This window comes from Melospiza melodia, chromosome 4, assembly GCF_035770615.1.
Source record: "Melospiza melodia melodia isolate bMelMel2 chromosome 4, bMelMel2.pri, whole genome shotgun sequence".
Classification (NCBI taxonomy): Eukaryota; Metazoa; Chordata; class Aves; order Passeriformes; family Passerellidae; genus Melospiza; species Melospiza melodia.
Genome location: NC_086197.1, coordinates 1,021,698 through 1,039,661, shown reverse-complemented (window position 1 = coordinate 1,039,661; position 17,964 = coordinate 1,021,698). Strand labels below are relative to the sequence as shown.

General features: G+C 50.8%; 1 protein-coding gene across 1 annotated transcript in view; it reads right to left on the bottom strand.

Annotated features, from left to right (window-relative positions):
- Positions 1-17,702, bottom strand: part of AHCYL2 (adenosylhomocysteinase like 2) — a 67,051-nt gene extending 49,349 nt beyond the window's left edge. The window contains exon 1 of the mRNA XM_063153608.1: positions 17,262-17,702. Coding sequence (XP_063009678.1) covers positions 17,262-17,687 — 426 coding nt within the window. The 5' untranslated portion in view covers positions 17,688-17,702. The remainder of the gene's footprint in view (positions 1-17,261) is intronic.
- Between the last annotated feature and the right edge of the window lie 262 nt (positions 17,703-17,964).

Below are 17,964 nucleotides of genomic sequence, written 5' to 3'. Positions count from 1 at the left end.
ACTCCCCTGCACAACCAAAGATTTTGGCTCTCGATGGTTTCATGGAAAAAGAACAAGAAAAGGGCAAAATCCCATTAAAAAGAAGATTCCTGCCTAATTAACCCAAGGGTTGGGCTGCATCTTTGATGAATCTCAGTGTTTAACTGTGCTGGTGTTGCCCAGCACACATCACAACTTTCACGTGCAACTTTCTGATGCACACAAAACCTTTCCAGCATTTGTTGAGGGAGAAATTTGGTTTAAAAGCTTTGTTGTGGGAAGGGAAAAGGGGAAAGGAAAAGGGAAAAGGGAAAAGGGAAAAGGGAAAAGGGAAAAGGGAAAAGGGAAAAGGGAAAAGGGAAAAGGGAAAAGGGAAAAGGGAAAAGGGAAAAGGGAAAAGGGAAAAGGGAAAAGGGAAAAGGGAAAAGGGAAAAGGGAAAAGGGAAAAGGGAAAAGGGAAAAGGGAAAAGGGAAAAGGAAAAGGGAAAAGGAAAAGGGAAAAGGAAAAGGGAAAAGGAAAAGGGAAAAGGAAAAGGGAAAAGGAAAAAGGAAAAGGAAAAGGGAAAAGGAAAAGTGAAAAGGAAAAGGGAAAAGGGAAAAGGAAAAGGGAAAAGGAAAAGGGAAAAGGAAAAGGGAAAAGGAAAAGGGAAAAGGAAAAGGGAAAAGGAAAAGGGAAAAGGAAAAGGGAAAAGGAAAAGGGAAAAGGGAAAAGGGAAAAGGAAAAGGGAAAAGGGAAAGGGAAAAGGAAAAGGGAAAAGGAAAAGGGAAAAAGGAAAAGGGAAAAAGGAAAAGGGAAAAGGAAAAGGGAAAAGGAAAAGGGAAAAGGAAAAGGGAAAAGGAAAAGGGAAAAGGAAAAGGGAAAAGGAAAAGGGAAAAGGAAAAGGGAAAAGGAAAAGGGGAAAGAAAAAGGGAAAAGGGAAAAGGAAAAGGGAAAAGGGAAAAGAAAAAGGGAAAAGAAAAAGGGAAAAGAAAAAGGGAAAAGGAAAAGGGAAAAGGGAATCTCCAGGCTTATCCTTGGGCACTCCCAGAGATTCCAGCTGCTCTGGCAATTCCATTCCAGCCAGGAATTCCTTCCAAATCCCATCTTCTCTGTGTCCATGTCTAACACTATCATTCCCTCCATCCCCTCAATGATTTTATCCCAAATCTGGCTGTGCAAAACCCATTTCCCTTCCCTGAGGAGCACAAACCAGGCCTGAGGTGGTTTGGTTTTTTTTGGGGTTTTTTTTTGGGAAATGTGGGTATTTCCAGACACTGGAATTCCAGATTCACACTCCAAACTGAATAAACACACAATTAAATAAAGGAGGCAGCAGAGTTTGTGTGACCTTCAAATGAAACATTCCCTTTGCTCCTCCTCGTTGCTTTAATGAAATCTTAATTACCCGAGCTTTTGATGGCTTCAATTACCACAAACCACTTTTCTATATATATTTTTTATGCCTAAAACAATCCAATGTGCAAAAATCCTGCTGCAGCGCATTTTTATGGTTTATTATCTGAACTGCTGCGAGGCAGAGCGGCAGGAGCGTTCCTGAGCCTGGAAAATCCGTGGGATGCACGGCAGGCTCCTTTCCTAATTGGAAATGATTTAGGGCCCCTCGGAGGGGAAGCAGAGCCATTCCTGCCTGCCCTGATGGATGAGCAGCACGCGGAACTGCAAATGAATCCCAGCAGGAGCTTGGGAATCCAGGGGATGGATGGATGGATGGATGGATGGATGGATGGATGGATGGATGGATGGATGGATGGATGGATGGATGGATGATGGATGGATGGATGGATGGGGCAGGAGAAGCCAGTGCAGGAATGGCAGGAGATGGGGCATTGCAGAGCTTGCAGGGCTAAAATCACGGGCTGCTTCTGAGTAAGGTTTGGTGGCAAATTCCATTTGCAGCCTTTGGATGAGGCAGAATTCCATTTCCAATGCAGAATTCCCTTTTCCACTCCAGAATTCCATTTCCCAATGCAGAACTACATTTTCTCACTGCACAATTCCCTTTTCCACTGCACAATTCCCTTTTCCACTGCACAATTCCCTTTTCCACTGCACAATTCCCTTTTCCACTGCACAATTCCCTTTTCCACTGCACAATTCCATTTTCCATGGCTGAATTCTATTGTCCACTGCAGAATTTCGTTTCCCACTGCAGAATTCTGTTTTCCACTGCAGAATTCCATTTCCCAAGGCAGAATTCCATTCCCCAAGGCAGAATTCCATCCTCCAAGACAAAAACTCCATTTTTCACGACAAAATTCCATCTTCCATGACAAAATTCCATCTCTCGTGATAAAACTCCATTTTCCACGACGAAATTCCATCTTCCATGACAAAATTCAATTTCCCACCACAAATTTCCATTTCCCATGACAAAGGTTCACCTTCCATGACAAAGTTCCACCTTCCACAGCAAAATTCCATTTTCATGACAAACTGCCATTTCTCATGACAAATTTCCATCTTCCACAATGAAATTCCACCTTCCATCACAGATTTCCATCTTCAACCGCAAAATTCCATTTGTCACAAAACATTTCCATTTTCCATGATGAAATTCCATCTTCCATGGCAAAATTCAATTATCCACAAAAAAACCTCCATCTCCCACAACAAAACTCCATTTTGCACAATGAAATTCCATCTTCCACCACAAAATTCAATTTTTCACAACAGAACTACATCTTCCACCACAAAATTTCAATTCTCACAACAAATTTCCACTTCCCACTATGAAATTCCATTTGCCACCACAGAAATCCCATCTTCCACAGCAAAATTTCTTTTTCCACCACAAAATTCCGTTTCCACCACAAAATCCCATCCTCCATGACAAAATTCCATCTCCTACCACAAATTTCCACCTTCCACTTTTGTGGCCCTCCCTGACAAGGCCAAAACAAAAGAGGCCAAGTAGAGAAAAGAAAAGTAATTAAAAAGCAAAACCAACTCTTGTGTTGCTCTGTGCTCACAAGAGGGAAAACGAGGACACGCTTGACGAGGGTGATTAATTTGCTGGAGAATGATTTGGTTGATATTTGCCATAAATTGGCCAGGAATCAAAAAAAAACAAGGGAAAAAACCTCAGCCACACAGGAATTACTGAGTGAGGAATGAGATTTAGCACAGAATTTGGATGTGGAGAGATGACTATTATTATTATTATTATTATTATTATTATTATTATTATTATTATTATTATTAATAATAATAATAATAATAATAATAATAATAATAATAATAATAATAATAATAATAATAATAATAATAAAAATGGAAGCTGGGGGGATCCAGAGTCCAGGATCCCAAAATTCCATCCACGTTTTCCTTAGTGTTTCACCATAAAATAATGGGAATTATGGATGGAACAAGCAGGGACAAGACAAAAATACCAGCATGAAGTCAATTATTGAGGAATTCTCCATCCAACTGCTTCTGCCTCATGACACAGACTCCAAATAAACCCAAAAATTGAGCAGATTTTTTAATTAAGGTGAAATTAAAGCCAAGCCAAATTGTTCAAGGAGAGCTACACCGGGTCAGGAAAATTCCAGGAGGGAGCTGGGAGAAGGGATGGAGGGACAGGACACAGGGAACGGCTGCAGACTGGAGGAAAGGGGAGATGTGGGGAGGAATTCCTGGCTGGGAGGGCTGGGATGGAACTCCCAGAGCAGCTGTGGCTGCCCCTGCATCCCTGGAATGCCCAAGGTGAGGCTGGAGCACCTGGCACAGTGGAGGTGTCCCTGCCATGGCAGGGGTGGCACTGAGGGGCTTTGGGGTCTTTCCCACCCAACCCATCCCAGGATCTGTGGTGGATGCACCCCCAACACCTCCCAGCTGCTGGAAAAAGGCCGGAATTCCCAATGTTTCCAATGGTTCTGGGTTTCCCACCTGGCTGGGGAGCAGCAGAGCTGCAGATGCTGGAGGCTGGGCAGAGCTGCAGCCCAGCCCCGGGGCTGAGGTGTCCCTTTAAGCACAGCCCCCATCGCTGCTGCACAGACACAACAGAGGGCAGGACACGGAGAACAAACAAACACAGCAACAGCAGCTCCCAGGCCCCAGGAACAAGGAGAGCTTTGTCTGGGCTGGGACTGGGCCAGGAAGCTCCACAGGTCTCTGCACACACCTACTCAGCTCTCCTCAAGCAACCCAGGCTAGGGAAGCTACAAATCCCACCCAAAATCACTCATGAGTCAGGCAGAGCATCGCAATCCCAACTCCAGCTCCAAAGCAGCTGTTGGTTGGAGTTTTCATGATGCCTGACCCAAGCACAGCTCCCTCACGCTCTGGAATCACTGTCTCAGCACACCCAAAAATGCATCACAAGGAGCACTGAAAATGCTTTACATGTTCAGGCAGCCCCGTGACTCATCTGTGGTCATTCTGCTGCAGAGAAACCAGAAAATGTTCCAGCTTATTTATATTAAAAATTAAAAAAAAAAAAAAAAAAAGAATGAAAAGCAAAGCACAGAAAGTTCTTGGCACTCGGAGTTACCCAACAGCTTCTGTGCTGTGGTGAGCAGATAACCCAAGCCTGTGCAGGACTGCAGGATCCTTTCCTGAAATCAGCCAAAATAACTCCTCAGTCAGCGCTGCACAGTGGAACCCAGAGGCTCTGCCCTGTCTCAAAGAACCCAACTGCACTTGAAGAGCTCCCACAAAAATGACATTTACAAGCAATGCACTGCGGAACTTCAGAGCCCGAGAATTCTGCCAGACACTTTTATGGGTGCTTGAGTCATCGCCGATTTTATGTGAGACAAAAAAATAACCGGTTTAGAACCAACTAAAAACCCTTTTTTCATCTGGGGGCTGCTGCTCCCTTTGAAAAGCTCAAAAGATATCCTGGAACAGCGTGAGCACAGCTGGGAGCAAACTCCCTCCACAGCCAAGTGCTGCTTCCCATCCTCTCAGGATCCATCCCCCCTCAGATGTGCGGAAACGAATCCCTGGGATTGCACTGGGGCAGGGTTTCCAGGGGATGCTGCAGGACTGTGGGGTGGGAATGGCTGGCTGGGGCCCAGGCAGAGAAACCAGGCAGCAAACAAATCTGGAGCAGGGACTGATCCAGCAGGGAGCGTTTGGGAGTTTAGAGGGAGACGCCAGACTAAAAGCTCTCCTGGAACATCGAGAGGATGGTGATTTCATCTCTCCTGGAATTGCAGTGATCTTCAAAGAGCACAGCACAAGCACTGCCTGCCCTTGGCAATGAAGGATTTGCCCTGATCACCCCAAAACCACACCCAGCCCGGGCCAGGCACAGGAGGATTTGCTGTTCCTCATTTCCCTGCTTCTAACGCCCCTTCCACCCCACAGGTGAGTGGATCCCTGTGCTGGAAGGGACCCCAGAGCCCCTGCAGTGCCACCCTGCCATGGCAGAGACACCTCCCACTGTGCCAGGCTGCTCCAGCCCCAGTGCCAGCCTGGCCCTGGGCACTGCCAGGGATGCAGAGCCCAGAACCCTCTGGGAGCCCACCCAGCCTGTGGCAGGTCTCCGTGCCGAGGAGGGGATCCACACCCTTCCTGAACAATCAGAGCTGGTGTCTCCTGGTTTTCCCTCTGCTGTTCAGGTGATTTGGGCTGGGACATCCATGGTGAAGCCCAGAACACAACAGCTCCAGCAACAAAACCCTTCAGTGCTGTGTTTGAGGCCAGGAAAGCAGGAACTGAAGTGTTTTTCTCCTTCTGTCAGGAACTGACACGCAGCCCTTCTGTGCCTGCTGCTGAAGAATGAACCATCCCAGACACCTCCCTTCACACAGGCACCAACCAGCTCTGCTTTGCTGCTTCTCCTGGGATCAGCTCCCAGCTCTTCCCTATCTGCCCATCTGGAGGCCCCTGGAGCTCTCCAAACCCGTGCAAGCCCTGATCTGCAGCTGGGCCTTCTCCCCAAAACGCCTCAGGGCTCCCTTCAGTGTCCTGCCTTTGTCTGCTCCTGTTTGTTCTGTACCCACAGGAGCAGCTCCCCAAGGCCAGGAGCACACACAGCTCCCCAAAACCCAGGAACAGACACAGCTCCCCAAATCCCACAGCACACACAGCTCCCCAAACTCCAGGGGCACACACAGCTCCCCAAAACCCAGGGGCACACACAGCTCCCCAAAACCCAGGGGCACACACAGCTCCCCAAAACCCAGGGGCACACACACCTCCCCAAACTCCAGGGGCACACACAGCTCCCCAAAACCCAGGAACAGACACAGCTCCCCAAATCCCACAGCACACACAGCTCCCCAAACTCCAGGGGCACACACAGCTCCCAAAAACCCAGGGGCACACACAGCTCCCCAAACTCCAGGAGCAGACACAGCTCCCCAAAACCCAGGGGCACACACAGCTCCCCAAACTCCAGGGGCACACACAGCTCCCCAAACTCCAGGGGCACACACAGCTCCCCAAAACCCAGGGGCACACACAGCTCCCCAAACTCCAGGAGCAGACACAGCTCCCCAAAACCCAGGGGCACACACAGCTCCCCAAAACCCAGGGGCACACACAGCTCCCCAAAACCCAGGGGCACACACAGCTCCCCAAAACCCAGGAACACACACAGCTCCCCAAAACTCCAGGGGCACACACAGCTCCCCAAAACCCAGGAACAGACACAGCTCCCCAAACTCCAGGGGCACACACAGCTCCCCAAATCCCACAGCACACACAGCTCCCCAAACTCCAGGGGCACACACAGCTCCCCAAACTCCAGGAGCACACACAGCTCCCCAAACTCCAGGGGCACACACAGCTCCCCAAACTCCAGGAACAGACACAGCTCCCCAAACTCCAGGAGCAGACACGACTCCCCAAACCCAGAACCAGACACAGCTCTCCATGATACCTTAAGTTTTATATTTCCTATTTTCCAGATTCTGCACTGCATTATGTGTAACTCTGAACTTCCTATCAAGTGCCAGCAAGTTCTCCTCACAGCCCAGTCAGACAGAGCAATCCTTCTCCAGCCCCTTGGGTTTTGGGCAGCTTCAGGGCCAAAAGTGCAACAGCAGGGAACTGAGGGGAGCAACCTGGGAGGATGGGACTGCAGAACCTGGAGCTGGAACTGGCCAATTAACCCCATATGGAAATGGACCAAAACTTACAAAAGTGTGAGAACTCATGACTCAGAGTCCATCCATTAAAACTTTTTCTTGTGGCAAGGGTCAGAAGGGGATGGGCTTCAAGGTCCCTTCCAACCCAACCCATCCCAGGATTCCACCATTCCTCGCAGAGTTGTCACCTCACAATCATTAAATCAAGACCTGAATCTGATTTAATCTTGGGTCCATCTTGGGTGTAGCTCTGGCTGGGCCCTTGCACTGCCCAAGGTGTATCCTGTGAAGACCTTTAATAAATCCCTATTTTATTCCTTTATTTCTGTCCAGCCTCTGTACCTATTGAAGGCCTTTAATAAATCCCTATTTTATTCCTTTATTTCTGTCCAGCCTCTGTTCTAGGCAGCCTCTGTACCCATTGAAGGCCTCTAATAAATCCCTATTTTACTCCTTTATTTCTGCCCAGCCTCTGTTCCAGGCAGCCCCTTTAGGCACCACCCAGCCCCAGCAGTGCCCCTCAGCCCCGGGAGCTCTGGGCTCTGTTTGCATTTCCAAGGAGCCTTTTGGAAATGTGAGGGCTGTGCTCCCCTCTCTCTCCAGACCCTTCTCCTGGCTCCTGCTCTGAGGGCAGAGCTGCCCAGCCCCTCTCTGGTGCCACTCGGGCACAGCTCGCCCTGTGTGCCAGGATGTGCTGGCCAGAGGCCACTCGGTGTCACACTGCCACGGGAAACGCCGGGAAGGCTGCATGGAGAATTCTGCTGATTGAACCCCTGGGACTGAGCTCTGCTGCCACCACTGACACTGACAGTGGGGACAAAGGCTGGCACCCCGGGTGGCACCTCAGGTGACAAAGGCTGGCACCCCGGGTGGCACTCAAGTGACAAAGGCTGGCACCCCGGGTGGCACCTCAGGTGACAAAGGCTGGCACCACAGGTGGCACCTCAGGTGACAAAGGCTGGCAACCCGGGTGGCACCTCAGGTGACAAAGGCTGGCACCCCTGCTCAGAGCAGGGGTTGGAATCAGAGATCCTCAAGGTCCCTTCCAGCCCGTGGGTGTATAAAACAAACACATCCATCCCAAGCACCCTGGCCGTGTTCTGTTCCAACCCTCGCTGCTGAGGGCTCCAGCCCAATCCCTTTGCCCATCTCACTCTGGGACAGCCTTCCCTTCCCAGATGGCCTCCCTGAATCCCCCCTCTGCCTCTTGTGGACCTCAACATCAGAATTTCAAACCAGGCATGAAACCAGTTCTGATTTTTACATTTTTTCTCTCCTTTTCTTTTTCCTCCTACTCTGTATCAGCTTGGACCAGGTTCAGCTTAAACATTCTGGGCTGCAGTCTGTAGGAAAGGTATTTACAAAATAAAGGGTGTGAAGCCTTTCCCAGGGTGGAGGTTTTGTTACTGTGTCCTTATGGATTCTTTGTGTCCCCAGGAACAGAAATTCCAAGAGAAACACACAAACCTATTTGACAATTGGAAACAAAAAATAAAACCCAATTATTTTTCCCTTCTCTCTTTTCTCTCCCTTTTTTCTCTTCCTCCAGATGTTGAGCAAAACAACTGATCTGTTTGAAAAAATCATCTGCAAAGCAGCTGTTCCACACATGGAAGGACATTTCAAAATTCACCTGCCAGGAATATCAGTCCAAAAAAAAAAGGAAGAATGAGCAGGTAAAAACAGAACTGCTGAATGCATGAAATCTGGGGACTCAAAAATAACACAAGATGCACATACACAATAGGTTAAAGTAAAACTAAAATAGGAAAAAAGCTTTGGGTTTTAAAAGTGCCCCACAGCACGACAAGAGCTTTGATACTCCCAAGGTTTTCCTCAAAATTTGCATGACAAATTTTCCCACCCAGCTGTGACATTTAAGGATTTCTCCCCCATTATTCCTCTGTGAATCACAGAATCATTATAAAATCAGGGAATGGCTTGGCTTGACAGGGATGTTAAATCTCTCTCAGTTTGGTTTTACAGGAATTCAGTGACGGGAGGAGAGGGAGCAGCTCAGGCTGGGCCAGGGGAGGCTCAGGGTGGCAGCAGCAGGAACTGGTGAGGCTGGGCAGTGCCAGGCACAGAGGGACCTGCTGGGCAGCAGGGCAGGAGCCCTGGTGTGCCCTGGTGGCCAAGGGCCCAGTGCCACCTGGCTGTGCCACACTGGAGGGCACAGCAGCAGGGAGGTCACTGTGCCCTGGTGGCCAAGGGCCCAGTGCCACCTGGCTGTGCCACAATGGAGGGCACAGCAGCAGGGAGGTCACTGTGCCCTGGTGGGGTGGCCAAGGGCCCAGTGCCACCTGGCTGTGCCACAATGGAGGGCACAGCAGCAGGGAGGTCACTGTGCCCTGGTGTGCCCTGGCCAAGGGCCCAGTGCCACCTGGCTGTGCCACACTGGAGGGCACAGCAGCAGGGAGGTCACTGTGCCCTGCCCTGGTGGCCAAGGGCCCAGTGCCACCTGGCTGTGCCACACTGGAGGGCACAGCAGCAGGGAGGTCACTGTGCCCTGGCACGGGCAGGGCTCAGCTCCAGGGCTGTGCCAGCTGTGCCCCCTCAGCCTGGGCAGGACCTTGGGACACTGGGCAGGGCCAGAGGGGCAGCGGGGCTGGAGAGGGGCTGGGACACAACCCCTGAGGGAGCCCTGAGGGAGCTGGGGGTGCCCAGCCTGCAGGAAAGGAGACTCAGGGTGCCCCCAGCACTGTCACAGCTCCTGAAAGGTGCCTGTGCCCAGCTGCCCCTGGGCTCTGTCCCAGCAGCACTGGCACACCCAGAGCACACAGCCTGAGCTGGGCCAAGGGAAATCCAGCTTGGAGAGCAGCAGAAAGCTTTTCCAGCAAGGGGGAGAAAGTTCTGCAATGGCTGCCCGGGGAGGGGGTGCAGTCACCATCCCTGGGGGTGTTTAACCAGCCTGGAGGTGGCACTGGGTGCCAGGGGCTGGGCTGGGCTCCAGGGCCCTGAAGGGCTCTCCCATCCTGGTGACTCTGAACTCTGTGCAGGTCAGACAAAAAACATTATTGGTGCTCACCCTGCCAGCCTGTACAACCTCCTGTTTCCACAGGAGCTGTCAGCCCTGGAGGGTTGCAAAGTTTACAGCTATGGCAAACAGATATTACCAAATACCCATCTTTTATAAAATTTTAAAATATTAATGTGTCTGTAGATACTCCTTCAAGCACAGTTTTGACTTCTGCACTCACAGGGGAAACAATCAATCACACTTGCTGTCATAGTTTTACATGAGAGATGTTTAAAAAAGTGATACAAAGCTTCCAACCATTAAAAAGCTGGACATGTCCCTGAACCAGGACAACATGCTGCTGTGAAAAGCACATGTTAAAAGACAAAACAAACCTGGAAGCTATTAATAAATTTTTCTTCATGCTCTTTTAAAATTTTAAACCTATTTTAACTTTCTCCTAATCCCACCTCACAACAAAAATAAATACATTAATAATTAACCAACACCAAAATGTACCACACTCCTTAATACATTAACCAAAAAAATCTTGAAATAAAAAACAATCCTCAATTAGCAAGGCAAATCCACTACACTTGCCAACATTTTTTACAAGATTTTGCTTTGTTGAGTGTATCCCAAGAAGTAAAAACAGAGCATAAGGAAAGCTCCAGCAGAGATTTTGGTGTGATTCTGGAATTCTGACCCAGCCCAGGAGCAGATCCCGGTGCCACAGCCCCTGGCAAAGGGCGGCTTGGCCATTCCCAGTTCCAAGGTTCCCTCCTCGTCCCGTTTTTATTTCCCTCTCCTTTTCATCTCCCCGCTCCTCAGCCCCGTGGGGTGATCCTTGCACTCGGTTCCACGCAGGCACCTGCTCCAATTAACCCGGATTCATGCAGATTATCACACCAAATTCAAGAACTGGATACAAAAACCCTAAAGGTTTTACTAAAGAGCGTTCCAGCCCCTCACTCCCTGCATTTCCTGGGAATCCAGCCCCGGGGGAAGAAGCATTTATCACCTGGCTGGGGCTTAGAAGGGAAAAACAGCAGAGGAAAAAAAAAAAATCCTTAATGGAGCCGAAAACCCTCACTGGTGTGCCTGCAAACACAGTGGGAACTTGCAGGGGAACAGGCAGGCTCGGACGGCGGTGCGGTCCGCTGGAGCAAGGTCAGAGGCACCGCTGAGGGAGCCGCACCAGAGGCGTTTCCAGCGGCCTCGGGTGCTGCGCCAGCCCAGCGAGCAGCAGGAATTCCTGCGGATCCCGGCTGCCCTTCCCGCCGGGGCTCTCGGCAGGGCCAGCACCGAGCAGGGCCGTGCCAGGGGGCCGTGGCACCCCGTCAGCGACACGCGGTGACACCGCAGCGACACCGCAGCCCCCGGCGCGGCGGAGGCGGCGGCACCGAGAGAGAGAGCGGAGCCCACGGGATGAATCAACGCCTGCCTCGGCAGCACAAAACCCGGCTGCGATCACCGCTCCGAGCTCCGCAGCACAAAACCCGGCTGCGATCACCGCTCCGAGCTCCGCAGCACAAAACCCGGCTGCGATCACCGCTCCGAGCTCCGCAGCACAAAACCCGGCTGCGATCACCGCTCCGAGCGCCGCAGCACAAAACCCGGCTGCGATCACCGCTCCGAGCGCCGCAGCACAAAACCCGGCTGCGATCACCGCTCCGAGCGCCGCAGCACAAAACCCGGCTGCGATCACCGCTCCGAGCGCCGCAGCACGGCCGGGAACGCCAGCAGGCAGCTGGGCTTGCTGCACGGCGCCTGGGACAGGGGAAAATAATAATAAAAATAATAATAATAAAAAATTATTAATAATAAAATAATAATAAAATAATAATAAAATAATAATAAAATAATAATAAAATAATAATAAAATAATAATAAAATAATAATAAAATAATAATAATTAATAATAATTAATAATAAAAATAATAAAAATAATAAAAACTAATAAAAATAATAATAAAATTAATAACAAAACTAATAAAACTAATAATAAAAATAATTAAAATAATTAAAATAATAATAAAATAATTAAAATAATAATAAAATAATAAAAATAATAATAAAATAATAATAAAATAATAATAAAATAATAAAAAAATAATAATAAAATAATAATAAAATCATAATAAAAACATTAATAAAAACATTAATAAAAACATTAATAAAAACATTAATAAAATAAATAATAAAATAAATAATAATAATAAAAATAATAATAAAAATAATAATAAAAATAATAATAAAATAATAATAATAAAAATAATAATAAAAATAATAATCACCGTCTGCTTTGGAGCTTGGGGTAAAACTCGCCTCTTGCTGAGGTCTGACCTTCCCAGTGCGGGTGCAGGAACCCCCAGAGCCCCGAGCACCTCACAACCATTAAATTAAGAAATTAATCTGTTTAAATCCAAGTTTTTCTTGCGGTAGGAGTCAGAACTGGATGGGCTTTAAGGTCCCTTCCAACCCAACCCATGCCATGATTCCACAATTCTTCACGTAGGTGTCACTTCAGAATCATTAATTCAAGACCTGAATCTGATTAAATTTAATCAGATTTCATAATCATTAAATCAAGACCTGAATCTGATTAAATTTAAATTTAAGTTTTCTTGTGGCTGAGGGTCAGAACTGGATGGGCTTTAAGGTCCCTTGCAGCCCACTCTGTGATTCTTCTCTCAGCTGAAGAAAGCGGCACAGAGTTGTCACTTCACAACCATTCAATCAAGACCTGAATCTGATTAAATTTAAGTTTTTCTTGCGGCTGAGGGTCACAACTGGATGGGCTTTAAGGTCCCTTCAAAACCAACCCATCCCGTGATTCCACCATTCACAGAGTTGCCACTTCACAATCATTAAATCAAGATATAAATCTGATTAAGTTTTTCTTGTAGCAGGATCAGAAGTGGATGGGCTTTAAGGTCCCTTCAAATCCAACCCAACCTACCCCGTCCCACTCTGTGATTCTCCTCTCAGCTGAAAAAAGGGGCACAGAGTTGTTACTTCACAATCATTAAATCAAGACCTGAATCTGATTAAATTTAAGTTTTTCTTGTGGCTGACAGTCACAACTGGATGGGCTTTAAGGTCCCTCCAACCCAACCCATCCCGTGATTCCACCATTCTTCTCCCAGCTGCAGAAAGGGGCACGGAGTGGTCATGACAAGGCTGAGATTGCCCAGTTAATCAGTTTGGGAGTCTTAATTAAGGCTCCCTGGTCACTAATAACAGAATTCCCAGAGGTTCTGTGACTGTCAGCTGCTTGGATCTGGGAGTGCTTTAAGAATTCACACAACACCAGCACCCACCAGCATTCCAGGGCTGCTGAGCAATCACCTCATCACCAAAACAGCACCAGAACCCCAAAACCAGCAGCCACCACCCCCTAAAGCTGCTGAGCGATCACCTCATCACCAAAACAGCCCTAAAACCCCAAAACCAGCAGCCACCACCCCCTAAAGATGATGAGCAATCACCTCATCACCAAAACAGCCCTAAAACCCCAAAACCAGCAGCCACCACCCCCAGAGCTGCTGAGCAACCACCTCATCACCAAAACAGCCCTAAAACCCCAAAACCAGCAGCCACCACCCCCTAAAGCTGATGAGCAATCACCTCATCATCAAAACAGCACCAGAACCCCAAAACGGAGCCAGTGCAGGCGAGTCAGGGCCTACTCACAGCTGGGAACATCTGGAGCTGCTGCCCAGCCCCTGGGCTCGCCTGGCAGCGGGAATGGGGCCAAAGTGACCCCAAATCCAGCCCACAGCCCAGCCAGGCAGCATCCAGCTGCTCCTGAGGGGCTTTCCCAGCTCCCTCTCCATTCCCAGCTCCGCCTGGACCCCGCTCTCAGGAGAGATTCATCCCACAGGAAATTCACCCAGCCTAAAGGGAGGAACTGCACCCTCAGCCTGGAGCCACGGGAGGAGAGCACGGAGAGGGTCAGGAGAGGATTTGGAACCTTCATCCCACCCTTCCCAGTATGGGGTGCAGGAACTCCAGAGCCCCAAGCACCTCACAACCATTCAAACAGGACCTGAATCTGATTAAATGTAAGTTTTTCCTGTGGCTGAGGGTCAGAATTGTGTGGGCTTTAAGGTCCCTTCCAACCCAACCCATCCCACCTCGTGATTCTTCTCCCAGCTGAAGAAAGGAGCACAGAGGTGTCACTTCATAACCATTAAATCAAGACCTGAATCTCAGTAAATTTCAGTAAATTTTCTTGTGGCAGGAGTCAGAACTGGATGGGCTTTAAGGTCCCTTCAAACTCAATCCAGCCTGTGATTCTACCATTCTTCTCCCAGCTGAAGAAAGGGACGGGGAGATGTCACCTCACAACCATTCAATCAAGGACTGAAACTGCTTAAATTCAAGTTTTTCTTGTGGCTGAGGGTCAGAACTGGATGGGCATTCACCAGCAAAATTTCCCCTCAGGAATGAGGAATTCCAGCATTTCCAGCAAGACCCAAAGGGAACAACAATTCCAGGGATGTTCCCCAAGATTTGATCTGTAAAGCTGGCAGAGAAAAGCCCAGCACCATCTACAATGTCTGCATATAAATGTATATAACAATATCATCTATTCCATCTATTCCTTCCTGCTTACACCCTATTGAGGTAAAATACAAATCAGAACATCTAAAGGCAGACAGATCAATAAAACACTGGACTGACAGAAAAGAAGATTTAAAGTGAGAGTGAAAAGAGGAAAAGAGCCACTGAAATTTTCTGGCAACTCTTTTTGTCTCAGAATTGCAAAACCACAATTTTGTGGAGTGGCTTCTCAAGGATGGGTGTTAGGATTCCAAGGGAAGGAAAAAAAAAAACCAAGAAAAATATATTTCTATAAAGCAGCCAAGAAAAAAAACACTGAGATTTTGTTTCTATCCAACACTCTTAAGAATCAGAGTTCCACTACAAATTTCATCTATTTTAATTAGACTTTTATCTCTATACCAGCAAAGTTCTGTTGGATCTGAATAAAAAATTTATCTTATTTTTGTTCTAAACAAAAAACTTATTTTTGTTCTAAACCTCCTTTCAGCAGATGCTTCAGCTCCACGCGCCCAATTTTGCAGCCACGGGCCTGGGGACAATTTGATGGCTCCCAAACCTGGTTTTGTTCCAATAACACCAGGATATTCAATATTGTTTATTTCTCCTGAGGTGGAGAGGAGCTGGATGAATGAATGGCCTGGTCTGAGAGGCTGGCACCTGCTGAAGTGGCTGAGAAAAGGAGGAGAAGGAGCAGTTTGTGCTCCCAGATCCTCTCCAGCAGCACATCCCAAGCAGGGAATTCCAGGTTCCTCCTGCATCTGTGGCTCTGCTCCTGGGACTGGGAGTGATGCGGGTTTGAAGCTGCCTCAGGTTCCCAGCCACCCTCTGAAATAAAATCTCTTTTTGTGGTTTAACCCAGGAAAGAATGGAGAGGGGGGGGATGAAGAGTTTAAGCACATTTGAGGAGAATTATGGGTGCCCTGAGGGTCTCTAAAAATAGAGATGGGATTGGGATACCAAACTCCAAACACTGGGCTGGGAGTCAGGATCCCAGAGGGAAAATGTCCTTTCCTGAGCAGCTGAGCCCCCTGCTAACCCCAAAGAAGGGATTTTAGGGGGAGGAAGGAACCAAGATCCAGACCTTGCCCTGTGGGATGTGCTCCCTCCAAGGAGGAACTGGAATTTCAGGGAAGCCACCCAGGAGGAAATCACAGTTATGGGGACAAACCCCCTCACCCCCTCACCCTGGGCCCTCCAAAGGGAGAGGAAATTTAGAGCAGCCCCAAAAGAGGCTGGAAGTCCACAGAAGGGGAGGTGAAACCCAAAGCTTCACGAGGTGAGAGGCTCCCTTAGGACAGGGACAATTTTTTCCCTACACCCCATAAAGGTTCACAGGACACAACTCCTTCTCCTGGGATTTCCAATAGGAATGATGCCAAAAACCAGGGGAAAATGTGCATTTCCCTCCAGGCACAGCAGGGTACACACAACCCCTACTCCAGGGAGCACCTGAGGAGCTGGAGACACCCCAATGAACCCACCAGGACTGCACTCTGCAGGACTCCCAGCTCCACACACCGACCCGGAGCGCCAGCTCACAGCACCCCTGGGAGAGGGGCGCCCCCAAAGCCCCCCTGCCACACCCCACACCCCGCCACGGGCACACCTGGCCCTGCCCCGGGTGCCAACGTCACCGGCGACGCCCGGGACGTTTTTATCTCGTCCACATTCCCCAGATAACCCTGGGAGCGTGAACCTGGTGTGAACCCACACACCCTGCAGCTCACACACCCGGGGTGAGGGAGTGCGCTGTAAATGCACCCAGGGACACCTGGGGGGGCAGAAATAGGGGGGAAAGGCACCCAGGGACACCTGGGGGGGCAGAATTGGGGTGTAAAGGCAACCAGGGACACCTGGGGGGGCAGAATTGGGGTGTAAAGGCACCCAGTGATACCTGGGAGTACAGAAATGGGGTGTAAAGGCACCCAGTGATACCTGGGGTTACAGAAATGGGGTGCAAAGGCACCCAGTGATACACAGGGGTGCAGAAATAGGAGGGAAAGGCACCCAGTGTCACCTGGGGGTGCACAATTGGGGTGCAAAGGCACCCGGTGTCACCTGGGGGTGCAGGGAACAGGGTGTAAAAGCACTCAGTGTCACCTGAGGGTGCAGGAGTGGGGTGTAAATGCACCCAGGGACATCTGGGGGTGCAGGAAGGGGATGCTAAGGCACCCAGTGTCACCTGGGGGTGCAGGAGTGGGGTGTAAATGCACCCAGTGTCACCTGGGGGTGCAGGAGTGGGGTGTAAATGCACCCAGTGTCACCTGGGGGTGCAGGAGTGGGGTGTAAATGCACTCAGTGTCACCTGGGGGTGCAGGAGTGGGGTGTAAATGCACCCAGTGTCACCTGGGGGTGCAGGAGTGGGGTGTAAATGCACCCAGTGTCACCTGGGGGTGCAGGAGTGGGGTGTAAATGCACTCAGTGTCCCCCCACACGTCCCCATTGCACAGACACGGGGGGAGGGTACAATGCACAGTCAGACCCCAGGCACGGCAGAACACGTCCTCAGAACGCAGCCCCAGCCCTGGAGCGCCCCCGCAGCCCCGGCAGCCGCTCGGGGTCACCGACACCGCCGCGCACCGAGGACCCCGCACCGGGCCGGCCCTGCCCGGCCGAGGCAGCGCCGCGTCCCGAGCCCCGGTGCCCGGAGCGGGGCTGTCCCCGGCACGGCCCCGCCGGGAGCGCTCCCTGCCCCTGCCGCCCCCGTTACCTTCTTGACGGTGCGCGGCGCCTCGGTGACGGTGCCGTCGGGGCTCACGAGCGCCTCGGCCGCGCTGCCGCTGCTGTCGCTGCCGTCGCGGTGCCGGGGCTGCTGGGGGTGGTGCGGGTCGCTCCTCTTCATGGCCGAAGCCTGCGGCACCTTGCCGGCGGCCGAGGACATGCCGGAGGCCGAGGACATCGCGGCGGCCGAGGACAGCCCGGGGCAGCCGCCCCCCGGAGGCCGCTCGGCGGAGGGGGCCGGGGCCGCCTCACGCTCGGCGCCCGGCACGGGGCAGGCGGGCGCCGCCGCCGCCACGCCGTGCCCCGCTGCGTGAGCGCCCACAGGCTCGCACGGCGGCCCCGCCGCCTTGTCCATGGGGCCGCCGAGCTCCTTCAGCTCCACGGCGGGCGCGGCCACCGCCACCTGCACCGACATCGCCGCCGACTGCTCCGGCTCCGCTCCCGGTCCGCTCCGGCTCCCTCAGGGCCGCCGGCCCCGCCTCGCCCCGCCCCGCCGCCCTCGCTGCCGCACTGCGCGCTGGGACATGGAGTCCTCCCGCCCCGGCTCCGCCCGGTCGCGACTACAGCTCCCGGCACCCCCTGCGGGGCCGCGCGGGGATCGCTGGGAGTTGTAGTCCGCGCGGGGCCACCCGCATCGTGTAGGCGTTTGGCTCTTTTTTCACGTTTTGGTGAATTTGCAGTGTTTCAGCCGC